This window comes from Neoarius graeffei, chromosome 15 (genome assembly GCF_027579695.1).
Source record: "Neoarius graeffei isolate fNeoGra1 chromosome 15, fNeoGra1.pri, whole genome shotgun sequence".
Classification (NCBI taxonomy): Eukaryota; Metazoa; Chordata; class Actinopteri; order Siluriformes; family Ariidae; genus Neoarius; species Neoarius graeffei.
Window position 1 is genome coordinate 31148438 of NC_083583.1, and position 22755 is coordinate 31171192.

Consider the following 22755-nt stretch of genomic DNA (forward strand, 5'->3'; position numbering starts at 1 on the left):
AAGGCCCTCATCGGCTACTGGGCTCGAACCCAGGACCTTCTTGCTGTGAAGCGACAGTGCTAGCCCAGTGTTTGAGATCACAGCAGCATCCATCCATTATCTGTAGCTGCTTATCCTATACAGGGTTGCAGGCGAGCTAGAGCCTATCCCAGCGACTATGTGTGAAAGACGGGGTACACCCTCACCAGATCATCGCTGACACAAACAACCATTCACACCTACGGTCAATTTAGAGCCACCAATTAACCTAACCTGCATGTCTTTGGACTGTTGGGGAAACCGGAGCACCCGGATGAAACCCACACAGACGTGTAGAGAACACGCAAACTCCACACAGAAAGGCCCTCATCGGCTACTGGGCTCGAACCCAGGACCTTCTTGCTGTGAAGCGACAGTGCTAGCCCAGTGTTTGAGATCGCAGCAGCATACCCATTTCAAACTCTTTGACCAGTCACGTGTATGTTGATTTGATTTCAACATCCCGAATGAGTTTTATTTTCAGGCTGCTGCCTTTCCTTTAAATGATCCCAGCAGGCCCACGTGCCTTCGTTCTTGTCATGTGACGTCACAGTGCTCATTGGGTGCCATCACCGGTTTACCAGCTGTTCGGGATATAAAAGAGACATAGTGGAGGAAAAACAACAACAGCATGAGCTTATTGAATTCATACAGGTAGAAATTAAGCTGATGGTTAGTGGTTTAGTTTTATCTGCGCTGCGTTAATAATAATAATAATAATAATAATGATAATAATGATTCAGGATTTCTGTTGGGGTTTGGGAATGTATCTTTAGCAGAAAACTGTTTATTTTAGAAAGAAATCGAGCTGAAAGGAGCAGGTGTGTGTGTGTGTGTGTGTGGAAGAAAACCTGACGCTAGAGAAATTTAAGCAGCCATGATTACATCGACTCCTGAGAGTTCAGGCGGCCGCGCTCAGCGCTCCGGGAGACGCAGCGCGCCCAGCGGCACCGCCGCGGCCCAGGGAGGCTCTCCGTCCTCGGCGAGTCCCACCCGCCTGAGCCGCCTGCAGGAGAAGGAGGACCTGCGGCAGCTCAATGACCGACTCGCCAACTACATTGAGCGCGTGCGGCAGCTCGAGAACGAGAAGTCCTCGCTGCGGCTCCTCCTGCAGGAGAAAGAGGAGACCGCGGGCCGCGAGCTCAACAATGTGCGCCTGCTGTATGAAACCGAGCTGGCCGACGCCAGAAAAACTCTCGATAACACCGCAAATGAGAGAGCCAGGCTTCAAATCGAGTACAGCCAGCTGTGTGAAGACCACCGCAAGCTAGTGGCCAGGTATGCACTCTATACACACCAGTACACCTGGTCAGAAGTACATGAACACCCCACTTGTTCATGAGTCTTCCCCAAACTGCTCACACAAAGTTGAATAACTCTATAGAATGTCTTTGTATGCCATCGTAGTAGTGCGCTTTCCCTTAACCGGGACTGTTCAACCCAAACCTGTCCCAGCATGACAATGCACCCGTGCACAAAGCTCAACACCTTCAGGAACACCCATGCCAAGTCAAGTTTATTTGTATAGCGCTTTTAACAATAAACAGGGGTGTAGCCGGGGGGTCCTGGTGTGCCCGTGACACCCCTCCTTGTCAGACCATATCCCCCCCCAATAGCTGCACAAGAATATTACAAAAGCACCCATTGTCATTTGTTCTAAATTTATTTTATTTTTTTAACTATATTGTCTCATCAGCCTCATTAGGGTTTCTATAACCTTGTTTGGGTGCGAAAACCCAGTTCTGAGCAAGCGCAACACGATCGCACTAGAAAGCATGGTCAAGCTGCCAGTGTAGCTGCAGTCTTTTGAGTTGCGAATTACGAGTATTTCGTCTTGTGATAATAATTCGCCATGTCAAAACAAACGAAATGTTGCTCTGTCTTTCAACGTTGAGAGGTAAGCAATTTATTATACTTTTTTTTTTTTTTTTTAAACAACAAAGTTGCATTTTGTGGCAAGCTAGTGGCCAGGTATACACACCAGGTCAAAAGTACATGAACACCCCACTTGTTCATGAGTCTTCCCCAAACTGCTCACACAAAGTTGAATAACTCTATAGAATGTCTTTGTATGCCATCGTAGTAGTGCACTTTCCCTTAACTGGAACTGTTCAACCCAAACCTGTCCCAGCATGACAGTGCACCCGTGCACAAAGCTCAACACCTTCAGGAACACCCATGCCAAGTCAAGTTTATTTATATAGTGCTTTTAACAATAAACAGGGGCATAGCTGGGGTGGGTCCTGGCGTGCCCGTGACACCCCTCCTTGTCAGACCATACTCTCCCCCCAGCTGCATAAGAATATTACAAAAGCACCCATTGTCATTTTTTCTAATTTTTTTTTTAAACTATATTGTCTCCTCAGCCTCATTAGGGTTTCTATAACCTTGTTTGGGTGCGAAAACCCAGTTCTGAGCAAGCGCAACACGATCGCACTAGAAAGCATGGTCAAGCTGCCAGTGTAGCTGCAGTCTTTTGAGTTGCGAATTACGAGTATTTCGTCTTGTGTTAATAATTCACCATGTCAAAACAAATGAAACGTTCCTCTGTCTTTCGACATTAAGAGAGGTAAGCAATTTATTATATATATATATTTTTTTGAGACCTGTCCCAGCATGACTATGCACCTGTGCACAAAGCTCAACACCTTCAGGAACACCTATGCCAAGTCAAGTTTATTTGTATAGCGCTTTTAACAATAAATGGGCGTAACTGGGGGGGGTCCTGGTGTACCCGTGAGACACAGACAGATGCACGCGCGCACGCCCCTTGTCGGACCACACATTTTTTTCGATAGCTGCATAAGAATATTAGAAAAGCACCCACTGTAATTTTTCTAACTTTTTTTTTTTAATACAGCCTCATTAGTTTCTATAACCTTGCTTGGGCCCGCAAACCCAGTTCTGTGCAAGCACAACACGATCGCACTAGAAAGCATGGTCAAGCTGCCAGTGTAGCTGCAGTCTTTTTAGTTGCGAATTACGAGTATTTCGTCATGTTAATAATTCGCCATGTCAAAACAAGCGAAACTTTCCTCCTTCTTTCAATGTGAAGAGAGGTAAGCAATTTATTATACTTTTTTTTTTTCCATCAAAGTTGCATTTTGAGGCTTCGAAGGTAAGTTTTAGTCTGCTGTTTCTAGAACACAGCATCAAGAAAATGTGGAAGAAACAGCAATAATGGAAGAGCTGGTTTCTAAGCTACCTAAAACTAGTAATGGTAATTTTTTTTGTTACATTTTTTTCATAGTTCTATTCTAGTACCAAGTCAATTCTTTATGATAAAATAGACTCAAAACAAGCTGCATCACCTTCAGCAGACCAAGAAACATCGGCCCAAGCGGCAGTTGCCGGTGAGTGAGCGTGGTTTGCTTATGCTATAGTCACTGTTTGGGTTGATAGAATTAGCCCAAAACATTAGTACGGTCAATAAGCTCAACCATTCTTTTTGTCAATGTAGGCCTTTTTTGATTTGCCAGATGAAATAATCTTTTTGGCCAACGAGCAGTAAGACAACAAGAATAGAAAGATCTGCATCGGTTGACTAGGGTAAGATGTTGAGCTGCTATCCATACACTGCCGGATAAAGCTGATTTGGCCTAATCATTGTCCGACATCTCAACAGCTCACATGACATGAAAGAATGATCCAAAGACTGCATTATTTTCTCAAATGTATTTAATGTTTTTTTTTTTTTAAATTTACAAACCTGCAAGTATGCACTTCAAGCTGCCAGTCAGTGTGTGACACCCCCCGCCCCCCTTTTTGAAAAATCCTAGCTATGCCCCTGATAAACATTGTCGCAAAGCAGCTTCACAGAATTTGAATGACTTAAAACACGAGCTAATTTTATCCCTAGTCTATCCCCAATGAGAGTCTGTGGCGATGGTGGCAAGGAAAAACTCCCCCAGACGACACGAGGAAGAAACCCCAAGAGGAACCAGACTCAAAAGGGAACCCACCCCCACCTGGTCAACAACAGACAACATGACCATAACAGTTGTAACATGTCAGTTTCATTGATGTTATAACTCCTCATTGATGGAAACTTGAGTGCAAAACTGTTCATGACAACTGCAGTCCTAAAGTTAGCAAGTCAACTGTAGTCCTCAGCCATAAAAGCATTACTGTAAGTGTCCAGAACGTCTTCCAAGTGTGACTTTCAACTGTCCATATGGGGCCATCCTCCACAGGAGCGATGTGATGAGACTCCAACCAGACACAGGGCACCAGGATGGTCCATGCAATTGTCATCTGTGCTCCAGGCCTCTTCACCTGACATTTACTAATGTGCCTGAATGAGCACATGAATCCATCCCTGAAGAGTGAAGGTCATTATAATATTGGGGGGGGGGGGGGGCTACTGTTGATCAGAGTACACGAAGGTTTTTTGTTTGTTTATTTGTCCCCCCCCCCCCCCCCCCCCCCCCCCCAATTCATGATGATCACTCTCAGATTAGGTGATCCATCATCCGTAACTGCTTGTCCTGTGCAGGGTTGCGGGCAAGCTGGAGCCTATCCCAGCTGACTATGGGCGAGAGGCGGGGTACATCCTAGACAAATCGCCAGATTGTCACAAGGCTGACAAGATTATGCAGTCATAGTGCCATAAATTCTTGCTGTGTCTTGGTCAAGAAACTGGCAACGTGACAAGTTGGCCCCTGACCAATCATCATTCATGTCCTTGTGCATTGTTGGAGAGGAGGGTCAAGAAATTCAGTCATGGCCATCAAGAAACATCCATCCATTGTCTGTAGCTGCTTATCCTGTCCTACAGGGTCGCGGGCAAGCTGGAGCCTATCCCAGCTGACTATGGGCGAGAGGCGGGGTACATCCTAGACAAGTTGCCAGGTCATCGCAGGGCTGACAAGATTACGCAACTATAGTGTCATAAATTCTTGCTGTGTCTTTGTCAAGAGACTGGCACTGTGACAAGTTGGCCCCTGACCAGTTGTCATTCATGTCCTTGGGTGTTGTTGGAGAGGAGGGTCAAGAAATTGTCAGTCATGGCCATCAAGGAACATGTCTGAGGAATTGTTAAACTTGGCAAGAAAATACGAAAAATTCTGATGTGCTAGACTGTCCTGTCCTGGGCATCCCAGGTGCCACATCGCTGTTCTTTGTCATGCTGCAAGGGTCGTTCATCATTCCTGATGTTCATATTCGAGCTTGATGCTGGAAATATGTTGGCCATGACAAAATCAGGCTGAATTTGTGTAGTCCGATCCTGGAATAACTCTGGAATGTGATGCTCAAAAAGCACGTATTAGTTAGGTGTCTACAATCCTTTGGTCATGTACTGTTTTTAAAAGTAACTAATTTTAATATCGTCTTCCTTGCAAATTTGTAACAGTTAGAAAGATTGTAGGAAAACTGACAAGGGGAAAATAAATCCACCATAAGTTATTTGCATATTAAGCATGTAGTCTTCCATGGTATCCAAAATTGTGTTGACTTTTTTTTTTTTTTTCCCTTCCTCCTCTTCTCTCAACATGTCTCTCTTTTTATTTGAGTTAATGGTTTCCTGGACTAGGCTTATTGTTGAGAATGGCACCACTGGGAATTGGCACTCACGTTGTCATTACTAGGGATGTGACCAAATATGAATGGGTTTTTTTTTTTTTTTTCAGAATGAAAAGATGATGTTTTTATAGATACAATTCGGAGGCACACTCTTTATCCACAGTCCATCTGGTTGTGATTAGGAGTGCATCAGGACATGAATTCCATGGAACACAACAAAAATGTTGCGTGAGGGGGAGATTTTTCATTTGTTTCAGGCCAGTGCGGGCAAACGGTCAGATATGATGCTTGCGGGACAAAGAGAACCCACCTTCATTAATGTGCAATGTTTGTGATGCATTTACGGCCTCCTTTAGTAACAGCCTGGTCAGGACTGCAGTGGTTTAAATCTGGCAACTAATTTGTTTATATTATGGGAAATGGAACCAACCAAAGTCATTAGAATTTTTCAAAAACCTCTTCTGTTTTCGGCCATGCCTGTTTCGGGGTTATGCTAATACTGCGATCAACACCATTGTGTTTGTCATCTTGTAGATCACTGACTTTTCTGCCAAACTCACTGCATTGTATAACCGTAGTGCGTTCAGAAATTGTGTTCAGCATGCTGCTTGAACTACTTCTATCCTGGGTTTCTCATTAGTATGGCATTAAATGTCACAGAAGAATGGGGAGTAAGAATAAAAGCTCGTGCTTGCAGTTACAATAACATTTTTGCCTTTTTTTTTTTTTTGGAGCTAAAAGTGAAAGTTGACTGTCACCCCTTATGTTTGAGTTTGTGTTTCTTTTTCTCTCATTCCTTCATGACCAGAATCATTAAGTGGCAAATGCTGCGATATAAAGTACTTGAACGGAATAACTAGTTTATGAGAAGCCCTTACTGTATACAAAACCCAAAGTACTTCTGGGCTTAATCCCAAATGGCATCCAATTCTTCCACTACCTTCTTTCATCGCTGAAGTAGTGTGCTTGTAGAGGGGAAAGGCTCTACCCCATGACCCACTTCTCCCTTCAAGCTGCAGGTGTATAAAGGTGAAACTTCCAAACCATGAGGTGTGGAAGTCAGCGAAGCATGTTGAAGACTTTATTAAAACATCAAACTGCATGCTTTGATGCTTTTTTTTTTAAAGACAATTCTCAAACTTTTGGTGTGACTTTACACTTTTTTAAAATATTTATTTATTTATTTATTTATTTATTTTTAAATCTAGGAATAACAAGAAAGAGGCTGAGCTGAGCAGCGCAGTGGAGCGCTGGAGGAATCTTGAAGCTGCCCTGAACTCCAAAGAGGCAGACTATGCTAATTTATTAGCAACTAACCGCAGACTGGAAAACGATGTCGCAGACCTCACGACGCAAGTGGATAATGTGAGTTGTACCATTTTAGTTTAATTTAAATATTGGAGACGCTGGTTTTTGCCAGATAAACATGAAGACTGTGTGAATTAAAGGCAGACTGCCTTTCAGATTTTTCAAGTGTAGGTCATGAAAATAATTTTCCCTGACACCCAATTATTTTTGTTTAGTGGACCGAAAGCTACTGAATTAAAATCAAAGACTTCCAATTTTATTAGCGGTGTGGGGTGTTTTTTTTTTTTTTTTAATGGAACAGTTAACGAATTTAGGGCCATGTGGCCCAAAAATCCCCCCCCTTTCCTGCTTCACTATGACCCAATTCAAGATACTGCGTCATGCATCACGTGGTGGGTTTTCCTTGTATGCGCAAGGCATTGTGGGATACAATTTTGAAACAGGAGAGAAAAATGGAGGGCGTAAACCTGTAGATGGCAGTGATGCAACACTGTGGATGCCAGCTGCTGTAAAACGCATGCGCACACGGACTTCCTCTGTCTGCTTGACTGCGTGAAGCGAGCGAGTTCATGCATATTTATTTGCTAGGGAATCCCCTCAAATTAAATAACTTCTCAGCCACAGAATGGCCCGGGTGTGGGTTTTTTTTTTTTTTTTTTTTTAGATGTTACAGAAATAAGTGCACATCACAATGACCAAATTTCAGAGTGAAGTAAATTTCACTGATTTTTATGAAATCGAAAAGCCGTCTCACTTTAAAGATACTGCAGTGATCTTTGCAGACATGAGCTTTACTTGTGCTCATGTTCTTGGCATGTTAGATAAGCAGTGACATCATTTTTGTTAATTTATGTAAATTTAAGTATACAGAGAATAGGGCAAAGAAAAAAATCCAGTGATGGGCAGTTCTGCAGGTGGAAATGCCTTATTGAAGAGAGGGGTCAGATGGCCAGACAGACCTGACAGGAAGCGTAACTCGAATAACCACTCTTTACAACCATGGTGAGCAGAAAAGCATCTTGGAATGCACAACGTATTGAACCCCTGAGACAACACCTTGCTTGGTCTTTTAGCCTTACATTCCTGTTCTTGGCTGACAGCAGTGGAACCTGACGATGTTGTGCTGTTGTCGCTCATCTGCCTCATGGTTCAATGTATTGTGCATGAATTTATGCACTGCACTGCTGCTACATGATCAGCTGGTTGGACAGTGACACGAATGAGCAGGTGTACAGGTGTTTAATCCAGATCCTATATCTGTCATCCTGTGTCTTGGCCTTAGAAAATGGGTCATGCATCAACTTGTCATTATGAATTGATGAATATTACTGAGATTTTATATGCATCACTAAAGGTTTCTCCTTGAAATATATTTACAAACCTGCTGGGAGGAATATTTTACTAAGGAGCAGGCTTGTAGTACTTGAGTCCGACTTTTGCCCTAATTTTAAGGACTCATGATTTGACTTGGACTTGAGCACTGATGACTTGGACATGAACTGCATTCGGACTTGTAAATTGGAAATGAGGACTCAGATTTTTCCTTTACTTTTTTTTGTAACATGCCATAATTTGGCATAAGACATATCTACATTAATTTTTGTACTAATTTAATGCAAGAGTATCACACCTGCGCGCCTTGACGCGTGCATCAGACTCTCAGGTGCACTCTGGACAGCGTGCGTGCCAAGCGGGGACGCGCGCGCCATAAACGACTCGCACCTGCACAGGATTAAGGCGCAATCAGCATGCCTGTATAAAAACTGAAAACACACTTGCTTTGCAAAGTATTGAGTTGCATTGTTGATGCATTACCGAGCCTTATTTCCTTGTTTGGCTTCCTGATTTCCTGTTTCTCGTCTTTGATTCTGCCAAGTCTACGATAGCCTCTTTGTGTCCTGCTCAACCTATTCCCTGTTTCGCTGTTTTACGATTTTGCCTGCCGTTCTGGATTGTTTACTTGTATTAAACACACCTTCTGCACTTGCATCCATCTCCTAACCATCTCTGACAGAATACTTCACACTCCCTGACAAAGAGAAGCACATTCACCTGTTCATACATCATGTTCAGGAACAAACTAATGTTAATGGCGCTAAAACAGCCACCGTCAAATGGTGCGGTTGCAATCTTGTTCTCGGACTCGACATGAAATTTATTTATTTATTTTAATGACTCGGACTTGAACACTGGGGACCAGGGGCGCAGATGCGTTTTTTGAACTGGGGGGGGGACAAAGCTGCCAGCAAACCAACCCCACCCCCAACATGTGTTGTCAACATGTGTTGACTTTCTAACTATGCCTGTGTGTTGCGTGAGCGGCAGTCAGTCAACAACTCTTCGCAAAGTTTCCTTATGAAACAATACACTCGCTGAAATTATGGCAGGGAACGCTAGATTAAACATTAAAACTGCCTTATGAGCACTGTATCTACAGGCTACCACCAAAAGAAGGAGGCTACCAGAAAGGCATCTCTACTCCGTACGATTTTACTTTCACTACGACATTACTTTGAACAGACTATCAAAAAGTTGCAAGGTGATATGATAAAGTAAGGCACAGTTTACTTAGTCGTTGTTTTTTGAAAAAACGATGCAATCATTTTCTGCCTTTTCGGTTTGGCACCCTTCATCATGCCGTGTTGGGGTCCTGAACTAGGAGCTGTCCCCGATATGCCTGTCAAACTTGTTGTGGGTAACCATAGCAACCAAGCTCGAGCTTGCAACCTGTGCAGTCTGCGCAGCTCAACCAACCAAATATCAGTCTTTTGTTTTGTTTTATGTGAGTTGTTGCAACTATGTATGTACTGCTGTGCACCTCAATAAACCGAATGGTAATTAGTCTTTTGATTTTTCCGTGAGGTTTGCCTTATGCAAAGAAAGACAGCATAGACGTTTTTTCCTCCCTATAAGTGGGGGGACCGAACAAGGTGAATTTAAATCTGGGTGGGACCAATCCCACCCTCTATCTGCGCCCATGCTGGGGACTCGAGACTGGACTCCGACTCAAGGTTGAGTGACTCGACTACAACATTGCTAAGGAGTTCCTCAGCTAAAGGGAAGGATAGTGTTGAAAGGACCCTGTTGCTCCAGGCCCCTGGGTGTTTCCTGAAATGAACATGAACGACGTGTGATTCTCAAATTGTAGGCTGTATTGTCTATATCCTACTCATGGTACTAGGCTGGAAAAGAACTCCTTGAGATGTTGAGTATTGAAAGTATTCTCTTGTGTGCTCAGCTTTACTCAATGCAAATACAACTTCTTGTGCAGCTGGATAAATCCTTGCAGAACGCCAAAGCTCAGGTGAATTCAGAGATGCTTCGTCGAGTCGACGCAGAGAACCAGATGCAGACCCTCCACGAGCAGATAGAGTTTCAGAAGCAGCTCAGTGAACAGGTGGGAAATCCTATTTGTGTGTGTGTGTGTGTGTGTGTGTGTGTGTGTGTGTGTGTGTGTGTGTTTCTCTGACTTCCTACTTATAAATCAAAATTACCTGCATAAAAGATCATGAGGAGGTTAACTTGTCAGTAAAGAGTACTAGTGTCGCACAACTATTTCTGTTCTATTGCAGTGTTCAATCTAGACATCAGTGATGAGCATTTACTTTATTTTACTCAAATTAGTTACAGCAGTTACAGTATATGGCGCACCAAAAAAGGTGAAAATAAGCCTCAAAGGTAAAAGGTAGCTTTACTTGGTCAGATAGCAAGTTTGCTCATTTTAATGGGGAATACAATGATCAAGTCAACTTTTACGCAAATGTGAATAATTTAAAATGTACTTTTTTGTTACACAAGTAATACCATGGTTGTGTTTCAATAGTACAGGTGTGAAGACGAGCCGCACAAGACACTAGAGTGCCAACTGTGAAATGTCCACAAGAGACTAATTGAGACTGTCAATCAAATTTTAATTATTAAAATTAATATTCATTTGAATTATTTGAGCTGCTAATAATTATGCAGTATCAGGGGAGTTTGAATTCTTATCTGCACTAAGTAGGGGTGGAACACGGTGCCATTATATGTATCGCTTTAGTGCTCAAAATATTCAAACAAGTGTGTGTGTGTGTGTGGGGGGGGGGGGGGGGGGCGTGTGTTTATTATCCCTCGCTGGCCGAAAGGCCTGAAGGGGGATTATGTCATGGTGATTTCCGTCCCGGGAAGGGTGCTCACCTTCGGAAATCAGCTCCTCTCGCAATTTTTGGAGGAATTTCATGAAACTTGACAGGATTCTTTGTCGGTAATGCGCATATTGCATTCAATTAATTTGCATTTTACTGGAGTTATGGCCCTTGATTACCAAACTTGTACTTTTGACAATTTCATGAGGGTGTATTAAGCACTTGTAGCATAGATATGGACCCTTTTCACGTGACGTCACGACAAACGCGGCCGCCATTTTGGACGTGTACTACCAGTAGTTTACCACAGCCAACATTGAGGAACGGCAGCAAAGAAAGTTTTTACTTTCAGCAAGACTTCCATCATGCCACTATATTGTTGTGCACCTGGATGTAGTAACCATCAACAAACAAGGCAAGGTTTATCATTTTATCGGATCCCGACGGAGAAGATGGATAGCGGCCATTAACAGATTGGCAGCCCTCAGCATACCAGCGCTTGTGTAGTGACCACTTTGTTGGAGGTAAGACGAATAAAATTAGCCAGAAAAGGCATTACATTGCTGTTAACATTCTGTGGCGGCGAGTGTGTAACCAAATAGGTTAAAATAACCCATTGTAACCTCTTTGTTCTTCTGTAGTAGCTATTGTTGACTAGCTAATGTCAACAAGTAGCTGGTATGTTACTGTAGCAATGTTTATGTTCAGTCATTTGGATGACTGTTAAAACCTTTCACTCAAGTTTTTCCTTTACTGTATTTACTAGTTTACTGTAATTATGATCCGGCAGCTATTTACACCGGATCCAGTATAAATAGCTGCCGGAGCCGACGTCCGAGGTTCCGGAGCGCGCTCCGGCTTGCTCTCCCTCAAATTAAGCAGCGCGCGCCGGCTTGCTCCCGGAGTGCTCCGGCCGAGGTTCCCCTCAAATTAAGCAGCGCGCGCCGGCTTGCTCCAGGAGTGCTCCGGCCGAGGTTCCGGAGCACACTCCAGCCGAGGTTGCCCTCAAATTAAGTGGCTTGCTCCGGAGCAAGCGGGAGCGCGCTCCGGAACCTCGGCCGGAGCACTCCTGGAGCAAGTGGGAGCGCGCTCCGGAACCTCGGACGTTGGCGTGTATGTGTATGGCGATGGGTTTTTAATGACATAGGTATACAGATCATGTGGGCCGAAGTCAGGTAAAGACGAGGGCTTGGTGTACTTCCGTACGTCAGTGAACAATCCTGGTGGAAGCAGGTAAACGTCGTTCTCTAAGCCTGCTAACCTCAATTTTTGCAAATACCTCTCCCTCTGCTCGCCCTGTAAATGCCCTACGTCGCTGGATAGTGAAGGTGTTTTCTACATCTCGCTCCTTTTTCTTTTGTTTTTCGTTTGTCGCCTTCCTCGCATTCAAACTGATTCGAGCCGAAGTCCACTACATGTCCAAAATGACGGTCGCGTTTACGAAGGTCACGTGACTGAAAAGGGTCTATAGTTGCCAGTGGGGGACATTGTGCTCTCGGAGCACTTTTTTTTTTTTTTTTTTGAGTGCTGAATAAAGGAATAAACCAATACAGCCCCCCAATTTTTATCCCTCTTATTTCTCTGTATTATTATTATTTATTATTAACGAATGACTCAGCTTACTTGATAGAAATATATGTTTGGCATGCTTGAAACTGGAACAGGCTGGTCTGATTGCTACTTGTTTTGGTTAGTTAAATCCTTGAGATTTATCATTGCTTGCACATTCTGCTCTCTGCGTAATGAAGGTTATGTTGACCAGTAATGTCTCATCTTTTCATAAGATTCTGATCCTGACAAGTGATGTAATGGTACTTAATCTCTCTCTCTCCTTTCATACAGTAATGTGGTCTAAACCAGTGGTTGTAATGCTTCGTCACCCATTTCTGTTATGCTAAGGTCATACATTGACAAAGCCAAGTTATTTATCACATCATCCAATCACATAGCTACAACATGCTCTTGAGTGTGTATATTATACATGTTCATGTTTGTCCTCCAATAAACTGAGAAACATCTCTGAGCAGCTGTGTCTGTGACCGTTTGCTCCCGGATCCATGAGGCAGAGTCTCTTAGTCAGCAGAGGTCTCTGTTCCTAAATTATACTTTGTACTGAAGGTTTTGATCTGTCAATCAATTCAACCTCCTAACAGTACTTTTTATCCATTTTTAGTTGCATTTATAATTTTGTTAAATATCCGCAAAACAAGTTGTTGATACTCCAAGTTGTACATGATGAAGATGAACATATGACAAATATTTTCTTTACAAATGGACCAAAAGCCCTGTGTGTGCACACCACACTCCTCTAGAACACATCGTTGTACAAAAGGCATCATAATACTGGGTTGAAAGAACGGCCAAAGCCACGAAGATCTCAAACCATTAACGGTATGGTGTTTTATGGTTTTAATTGAAATGATAAATATTGCCTGCAGGAAGTGCGGGAGATGCGGAGTCGGTACGAGAGTCGTCTGGTGGAAGTGGACTCGGGAAGGCAGAAGGAGTTTGAAAGCAAGTTAGCAGAGGCCATGCAGCAGCTACGACAAGAGCATGAATCCCAGATTCAGCAGTATAAAGAGGACATGGAGCGCACCTTCACTGCTAAGGTATGCAACCAGGGCATTCTCCTTCACTGGGAACTCCTAATTAGTGCATGTACACTTGGAAATATGATCCAGGTAATATATTAACGGCATATTTGCACACAATTTCTCATTGCTCAGAAATACGGTGATGGAAAACGGTAACTTTTTTTTTTTTTTTTTGGCCAAGTGCATGAAGAAATCAGAGTGCGGAGTACAGGCTGCTGGCAGGAAATAAATTGGATGCTTTTTATAAATAATTTATTTAAAACCTTTTGTGTATCGTATCCACTGCATATCATATCATGGCCTAGTTTACACCTCATGGCTCAGTTTAAGACCTTTCCTAAAAATGCTGCACCCCACTGTGTTTGATTTCACTTCTTCCTGCACTTCTTCCTGCAGTTGGGTCCTTTCCGGGTTCAAGTGTTTTCTCACTGCCATCAAACTGCACTAAGGTTTGCTTGGAATTAGCCTGGGACCACGTTGTTTAGAAGCTCTCGGAGCAGTTGTTTTGATCCTCGGCCGAATGTGATCGCTACGTTCTCGCCTACACAAATGAAGCACATCAAATATAATGGCACCAAAAGATCAGTGTCTAAATAATATGACAAGTTAACAATAAGTCAGTGAAGAAAAAGTGTAGCACTGTTCATTAAAAATACAGTACACACTTTACTACGCAGAACAGCAAGAACATCAGAATAAACTGCATCCTGTAAACCACCTGTTGCGTAATTTTTGGCTGTGAAAATTGCATACAATTTATATACAAACATAGAAGGTAAATATGTACAGTAGCAATCAAGTTTGTACACCCCTACTCCTTCATAGGCTTTTCTGTATTTTGACCATTTTTTGCATTTTAGAACAATACACTGAAGGCATCAAAACTATGAAATAACATCTGGAATTATGTGGTAAATAGAAGTATTTAAAAAAAAAAAAAAAAAAGTTTCATATTTTCGATTCTTCAAAGTAGCCAGTGTTTACCTTGACACTTTGCACAGTATTGGCATTATCTTAACCAGCTTCATGAGGTAGTCACCTGGAATGCTTTTCAACTAACAGGTGCCTCATCAAAAGTTAATTCGTGCAATGTCTTGCCGCCTTAATACGTTTGAGACCAAATAGTAAATAATAAAATACAATAAATAGCAGGCGGCATGGTGGTGTAGTGGTTAGCGCTGTCACCTCACAGCAAGAAGGTCCGGGTTCGAGCCCCGTGGCCGGCGAGGGCCTTTCTGTGCGGAGTTTGCATGTTCTCCCCGTGTCTGCGTGGGTTTCCTCCGGGTGCTCCGGTTTCCCCCACAGTCCAAAGACATGCAGGTTAGGTTAACTGGTGACTCTAAATTGAGCGTAGGTGTGAATGTGAGTGTGAATGGTTGTCTGTCTCTGTGTCAGCCCTGTGATGACCTGGCGACTTGTCCAGGGTGTACCCCGCCTTTCGCCCATAGTCAGCTGGGATAGGCTCCAGCTTGCCTGCGACCCTGTAGAACAGGATAAAGCGGCTACAGATAATGAGATGAGACAATAAATAGCCCTATTCTACAGCTGTAGTAATCCGTATTATGTCAAGAACCGCTCAGCTAAGTAAAGAGAAACGACATCCGTGATTACTTTAAGACATGAAGTGTCTTTTAATTAATAAAAATAAAGTAAAACCATTGAATTAGGTGTGTCCAAACTTTTGACTGGTAGTATATATGGGATGTGTTGATTCATTACCTCGCCTGCTACGGAGTACGTGGTGTGAGGTATTGTTTTCGGTGGGGTTTGTTTGTTTTTGTTTTTTTGTTTGTTACTGATATCACAGGAAAACGGCTGGACCAATCTTCATGAAACTTTCAGGATAGATGGACGTTGGTCTCAAATATTGAACCTCTAACATTTTAGGGGTCATCTGGTCAAGGTTTTTGTGGCTACGGTTTCATATAAAGGTGGTAGCCACTATGTCATCATGCTGTAAGAATGCAAGGGTGTAACAGTCACGCAGTACGTACGGTGTGTTCCGATTGGCTGAGAGCAGCAGAGAATCAGAACAGTGTTTATTGGCCAAGTATGTTCACACACAAGGTCAAAAGGAAGGTCACCAAAAAGGTCAATCATTTTTTTGCGATATCTTCCTTCATATTCATCAAGTGCTACTGGACGAGGTTTGTTTTGCCTGCTAACTTTTTTTTTTTTTTTTTTTTTAAATATTGTGCATTACAGTTGGAAAATGCCAAGCAGGTGGCATTAAAGAACAGTGATTATGCCACTTCTACCAGAGAAGAGCTGGAAGGAACCAGAATCAAAGTGGAGTCCCAGTCCAAGCAGATAAACAGCCTGCAGAGTCGGGTATGGCACCGATGACCAATATTATCATTGTGTCTCCAGCTGGTTGGGTTTTGTTGGCCATATGGATCAACGTAAAGTTCATCAACTGTGTTTGAAAGAAAGTTGCTGACCAGTTTCCTCCTTTCATTAACCAGTTCTACAGATTTCTTCTGTTAATGTGTATTTCAAGCATATGTAATAAAGTAATGCCTGTGAAACAAAGTGAGAGAAATTGGGTAAAATGAGCATATAACCTGGTTGACATTTCAATAATTTTGATCTTGGTGACTTTTTTTTTTTTCTTTTTTTTATTTGAAAAACTTTTTTTGTGAAATTAACATTCTTTAATTAATATGATTCAATCAATCATTTGCTATACCAGCTGCATGATTTAAAGAGTAGAGAGATAAAAGAGCACATTGTTTTTGTGTGTGAGAACCGTGAGCTGGAGGCACGAGTGCAGGACTTGGAGCGAGCTCTGGACCGTGAGAGGCAGCTCGGCCAACAGCGGCTCTCCCAGAAGGAGCAGGAGATGGCTGACATGAGGCAGCAGATGCAGGCGCAGCTCGAGGAGTACCAGAGTCTGCTGGACATCAAACTCATGCTGGACATGGAGATTAATGCCTACCGCAAGATGCTGGAGGGAGAGGAGCAACGGTAAGACACGAAGCAGGTTAGCTGGTAACATCTGCAAACCAAGAGATGCTTGTTTAATGTGTCCGAGAACACACTAGTTCTAGGGTGAGAGCTCACATAAGCTTCCTATTTATGCTGTTGTCCCTTGACATGGTGGACAGACAATATTGTCAAAATTACGGGGAGGAAAAATCTTGTTTCATGCCTGTTAATGCAGTACTTTCAATTTGTGTTTTTGCTGCGCATATAGTACCAGTCAAAACTTTGGACACGCCTTCTAATTCAGCGTTTTTTCTTTATATTTATTAAGACACTTCATGTCTAAGTAATGATGGACTGTTATTTCTCCTTACTTAGTTGAGCATAGTATTGGGTTGTGTGTTTTTTGTCCCCCACCAGTCATTAGTCAGCTTCTTTTGTCATTTTTTTTCCCCATTTCTTTCAAATGAATCGTGTCAATTTTCTGTCCAGACTCAATCTTTCCCCAAGTCCTTCTCAGCACACTCCCATCTCCCGCACGCATGTCCACGCCACACGCAAAGGCTGGGGAAGGAAAAGGAAACACGAGGGTGGGACGGGTCTCTCTCCGAGCTACAAAGTGTCCCAGCACTCCTCCACTCGTGGCTGTGTCTCCATCGATGAGGTAGACCTTGACGGAAACTTCATAAGGCTCAAGAATAACTCTGACATGGTAAGACCTTCTCACAATGTTACTCAACTTCACAAACTGTTATATTTAGCATCTGATACAAATGTGTTAAGCTTTTATTTTTTAAATGATTGTGTTTATGATAAATCTCAAACGACGTAATTTTTTTTTTTCCAAAATTATTTTTATTAGCTTGTTGTGGCAATTTATGTAATAACCATACGCTTCTTTCAGTTTTGTAAACATGAAATTTTCTTAGTATTTCTGGTCTTTAAGAGTAAATTTAAAAATTGATTAATCAGAATAGGGGCGGCACGGTGGTGTAGTGGTTAGCGCTGTCGCCTCGCAGCAAGAAGGTCCGGGTTCGAGCCCCGTGGCCGGCGAGGGCCTTTCTGTGTGGGGTTTGCATGTTCTCCCCGTGTCCGCGTGGGTTTCCTCCGGGTGCTCCGGTTTCCCCCACAGTCCAAAGACATGCAGGTTAGGTTAACTGGTGACTCTAAATTGACCGTAGGTGTGAATGTGAGTGTGAATGGTTGTCTTGTGTCTATGTGTCAGCCCTGTGATGACCTGGCGACTTGTCCAGGGTGTACCCCGCCTTTCGCCCGTAGTCAGCTGGGATAGGCTCCAGCTTGCCTGCGACCCTGTGGAACAGGATAAAGCGGCTAGAGATGATGAGATGAGAAGAATTCTAGAGTGGCACAATGGTGCAGCAGGTAGTTTTGCCACCTCACAGCTCCAGGGTTCCTGGTTCAACACTGGGGTCCAGTTACTGTCTGTGTGGAGTTTCTCATGTTCTCCCTGGGTTCATGTGGGTTTCCTCTGTGTTTTTCCAGTTTCCCTTCACATCTCCGAAACCGAAATTGTCCCCTCAGTGAGAATTTGTGTGCATGATGTGCTGCAATAGACTGGTGTCTCGTGCAGGTTGCGTTCCCAGATTTGTGCCCATTTGTGCTTCTTGGGATAGATTACGGATTCACAGCAACCCTGATAAAGTGGTTCCTGATATGTAATGAATAAATAGCCTCACTTGAGCCTCATTTTAATGTGTACTGTTTCAGGATCAGTCGCTAGGAGGCTGGATAGTGAGGAGGAGTCAACCAGGTGGACCTGACATCACCTTTAAGATCCCTTCATCCTACATACTGGCTGCTGGACAAACACTGACGGTGAAAATATACACAGTGTAATGTAAAGCTAGTTGGTAGTAGTGAGTCAAGATGAGTTGACCAGAGAAATAAGATGAAAAGACTGATGAGCTCTTTAGAGGATGTTATTGGCCGAGTGGTCTGGGGTCCCCCCCCCCTTCTTTAATAATCATTTTTGCTGTTTTAGATGTTTTGAGAAAATGAACCACAGTAACATGAAACAGGTTTTCCTATACTGCCACACAATGTCAGTTTTGTGAATTGCTGTAAATGAAAGTGAACTATATACAGTGCCTGCCACAATTATCGGCACCCCTTGTAAAGGTTGGGGGGGGAAATCCACCTTTTGGTGAAATAGCTTCATCTCGCACTGAAAAAAAAAATTAATGAGGGGGAAAAAATCCAATTTTTTTTTTTTTTTCTTCTCAGATCTGGTCTGCAGGAGCTCGAGTTGAGCAGAAGCCGTCTACTGATCTGATGCTGAGGAGCCCAAAGGCGTGGGGAGCCGTGAGCGATGTCCGGGTAGCTCTTCTCAATCCGTACAGTGAAGTAAGGCTTATGTATGTTCTATGCTTTAGCAGTTGCCCTTACCAAATAACTAAAACCTCACACTGTTCTGACAGTGGTCTGTGGAGTTTAAGCAAATGAAATGATGTACTGTTGGATATGTTTGGTCGTACAGTTATCACTCTCATCTCATTATCTCTAGCCGCTTTATCCTGTCCTACAGGGTCGCAGGCAAGCTGGAGCCTATCCCAGCTGACTACGGGCGAAAGGCGGGGTACACCCTGGACAAGTCGCCAGGTCATCACAGGGCTGACACATAGACACAGACAACCATTCACACTCACATTCACACCTACGCTCAATTTAGAGTCACCAGTTAACCTAACCTGCATGTCTTTGGACTGTGGGGGAAACCGGAGCACCCGGAGGAAACCCACGCGGACACGGGGAGAACATGCAAACTCCACACAGAAAGGCCCTCGCCGGCCCCGGGGCTCGAACCCAGGACCTTCTTGCTGTGAGGTGACAGCGCTAACCACTACACCACCGTGCCGCCCCAGTTATCATGCTGTAATTGCTTATTCTATATGAGGGGAGATTTCTCTATACTGGAGCCTGCTCACTGGCGTTAAAGTTTCATGTGCTGTATTTTCTCTGCAGATTTTGGATCATGGTACTTTCGGCATCTGTGTTGGTCTGAATAATGCCATTTCTACCATTTTTGTGTGTTTTCAGGAGACAGCAGAGCGCCGTGTAGTGCGTCTGCAGGGTTGCACCGATGGAGATTCTGAAGAGGATCTGGACGAAGAGGGCAGCATCGGATCAGAGATTCACCTCCGCCGCCAGGTAACCTTTGGTTGGTTGTTTAGGAATGATCGCATCCCAAACTGATGTTTGAAGGATTTCATCTTCATCACAAATGGGAACAGGTACTTCGTTTGTGGATCAGTTTCCTCTGTTCTCCATTAATCAAATATCCAGCCTTTGATTAATCTAGTATCCACTCCCATTAGTCTAGTTCATGTTTTATATTCATATTTGTGTTTAAATAAAAAAAAAATAATAATAAATGGAGCTCAGCTGTTGTGGAGATTGGTTACTGGAATGGTCAAAACCTTTATCAAGATCAATTGCTATAATCGAGCAAAACTTGTTTGTGTAAATTATTAATTTCTTAAACTCAAACAGCATCGTATATTTAAATAAAAGCACATTATTTTACTATGCTCGCCTATTTCAGGCTTCACCCTGACATGAACTTGCTGGCCTGAACCCTGATATCGTAGTCATTCAAGAGAGTATAACTATCTTGCACAAATTATGCATATATTACCTGATTAGTAATTGGTGATTGATCAAAATGGCATCAAATTCATGAATGCAGCGTTGCTATAAAACATTTAAGGGACATTACCAGCACTTTATAGACATGACTTCCACACATGCAAGCAAGTGGAAGTTAAAGGGGAACTGAAGGCAAATTTTTTTTTTTTTTAATTATTTTTTAATCAAAATTCTATTTCTCATTTTATTAAATATAAGTGCCTTTTTGATGGCTATTTTGTTGCTGCTATAGCAAGTTGAGTGTTTGAAATATGCTATATAATATTAGTCCATATGTCAAAGCAATGGCTGTAAATGAGATTTGTTGAGACATTGTAGGACGGAAGTAAAACGTACAGCGGAAATCAAAGTGACCATCTGCCAACGTTCCCTGTGTCCAAAATCGCTCACTCATTCACTACTCCCTATATAAGGAATTACTATATAGAGAAAAAAAACGCTTTCGGACACTAGTCCGTCACGCTGGTTTTTGCATCGTTACTGTCGCACAATTAAAACGTGCCAAATCAGTCGGCTGGTGGGTTTTCAAAATAATACTAAATAGATGCATGCGTTTTGCGATGAATACATATTATACTGAGTGTATCTCCTACATTTAATAAATACAAAGTACCTGCTTTTTTTTTTAAATCAAGGCTGAATACTTTCTTCTTTGCTGCTGCCTTTTATTAAATCAAATTTGAGACTTTTAGTTTGATTTTCTTTCAGCGCTACAAAATGGTGTCCCCAGTATATCGTGCCCTATATAGTGAGTAGGGAGCGATTTTTGGACACGGGTTGTCAAAAGATGTGCATGCCCTCTTTCGAATGCTGACGTAATCAAGCCGGAAGTTGTGTTTGTTTTGATAGCAATCAGGAAAGTTTGAAAAAAAGTAGGCAGTAATAGGGCTGTGCCGATAGACGATGCCATCGTCCATCGACGATGGTGGTCATCCATCACGATGGAGAGCCACCATCGTGATACCACGCCCCCTCCTGTCATAAACATGCATATACGGTATCATCTCGGCCTATTTAACCTAAAAAGTTAGTTTTTTGTTAGTTTAGTTAGTTAGTTTTGTTTAATATATAAATATAACATTATATATAAATATATAAATCATTATAAAGTAATATCCTATTACCGCTTGTTCATGTAGGCTATGGTGCAGGGACGTGCTAGTGAACATAACATGTGGTTACACAAATACAGTATGCTACTAATAATAAATTTTGACTTCATTTTTTAGCCTACACTATACTTTTAATGTAAAATTTGTCATGTTGTTCAAACAAATAGCCACTATTAACGACTTCAGTCGGGAAATATTGCACCTTATCAAACGGCAGTGAAGCGCAGACTTCGGCAGAAGTCAAATAACTTTAATCTGGTAAATAGGCCTACTTCCAGACTCAAAATGGTCCACTCTAAGCCATAATGTCAAACCAAAGGGAAGAATGAAGGTGATTCTGATAAATGTAAAGACAGTAAAAAAAAAAATGTATTAAATCATGATTTTAAAAGCTGGTGCAATAATTCAAACACTAATAAATTGGAAAAATTAGCGCGTTCAAGTGCGCACTAAAGGCCGAAACGCATCTTCAATTGATATGGTGTAAATAAACAATGAGTAATAGCTTAAGTGTAGTTTCTTCTCATAGTTTGAATACTAGTCTTTCATTGTTAGAGCTGATTAATATCTTGGCGTGATCAGTGAGTGCTCGGGGAGGTTCATTTCCACCTGCGCTTTGCACAGCTCATTTCTCCGAAGCCAGCTGTGCACAAACGCAGTGTTGACTGCTCGGCAAACTCCAAACGCTCGGTCTGTACTGGCCCTCTGTTGCGCAAGCGAGTTGGTTATGGCCAGGTTCAAATTGTGCCCAAAACAACTTAACCACGGCCATTTCAATTGCCTGATGGCTGTGACAATATTCGCCCCGTTGGTATGCAGGCGATCTTTTTCTCTATTTTCCATTCGGCAAGTGTCTCGCGCAATGCGTCTTCTAAATTGTCCGCTGAATGTGTCTCTGGCATGAAACTCGTCTGCAGGCATTTGGACTGCATTGCCCACTCTCGGTCCACATAATGTACGGTAGCTGACATATAGGGCATCATGTTGCAGCTGGACCACATATCCGTTATCAAGACCAAATATTCCACATCACCTAGTGCTTTTTTTTTCTTTACGTGCCAAAGCCTCGGATGAGTATCTAATACTTTTTAATAATAATAAATGTAATAATGTGGTATTAAAATCCCCTCCCCGCCCACGATATGATCGTCCATCACGATGTTTGCACTGTAAACATTGTCGATGCCAATTAAGGGGACATCGCACAGCTCTAGGCAGTAATCGTCATTTTAAATTCGTTTTTGTGCAATATTTGGTTTGGAAAACAGTTTTCAAAATGGCGGCACTGACACTTCACGTTTCAAAGTCTCGCACAAGTCTCGTGAGGATTGCGTGGATAAGCAATGCCTGCTGTGGACCAAACAAACTACATTAGGCCAAGAAGTATAATATTTAATTGCAATTAGTTGCCAATACGAGTCATGATATAAGGTTACTAAAACTGAAAACGTAATTGAACACGTTAACAAGGAAATAAAGTAAATT

At 42.6% G+C, this 22755-nt stretch overlaps 1 protein-coding gene across 2 annotated transcripts in view; it reads left to right on the forward strand.

Annotated features, from left to right (window-relative positions):
• Positions 1–583: 583 nt before the first annotated feature.
• The window catches only part of lmnl3 (lamin L3), a 28307-nt gene continuing 6135 nt past the window's right edge, over positions 584–22755 (forward strand). For both annotated transcript variants that reach the window (XM_060941129.1, XM_060941128.1), the window contains exons 1-10: positions 584–1296; positions 6750–6906; positions 10121–10246; positions 13412–13582; positions 15773–15898; positions 16314–16534; positions 16985–17204; positions 18221–18328; positions 18737–18856; positions 19550–19660. In XM_060941129.1, coding sequence (XP_060797112.1) covers positions 896–1296; positions 6750–6906; positions 10121–10246; positions 13412–13582; positions 15773–15898; positions 16314–16534; positions 16985–17204; positions 18221–18328; positions 18737–18856; positions 19550–19660 — 1761 coding nt within the window. In that variant the 5' untranslated portion in view covers positions 584–895. The remainder of the gene's footprint in view (positions 1297–6749; positions 6907–10120; positions 10247–13411; positions 13583–15772; positions 15899–16313; positions 16535–16984; positions 17205–18220; positions 18329–18736; positions 18857–19549; positions 19661–22755) is intronic.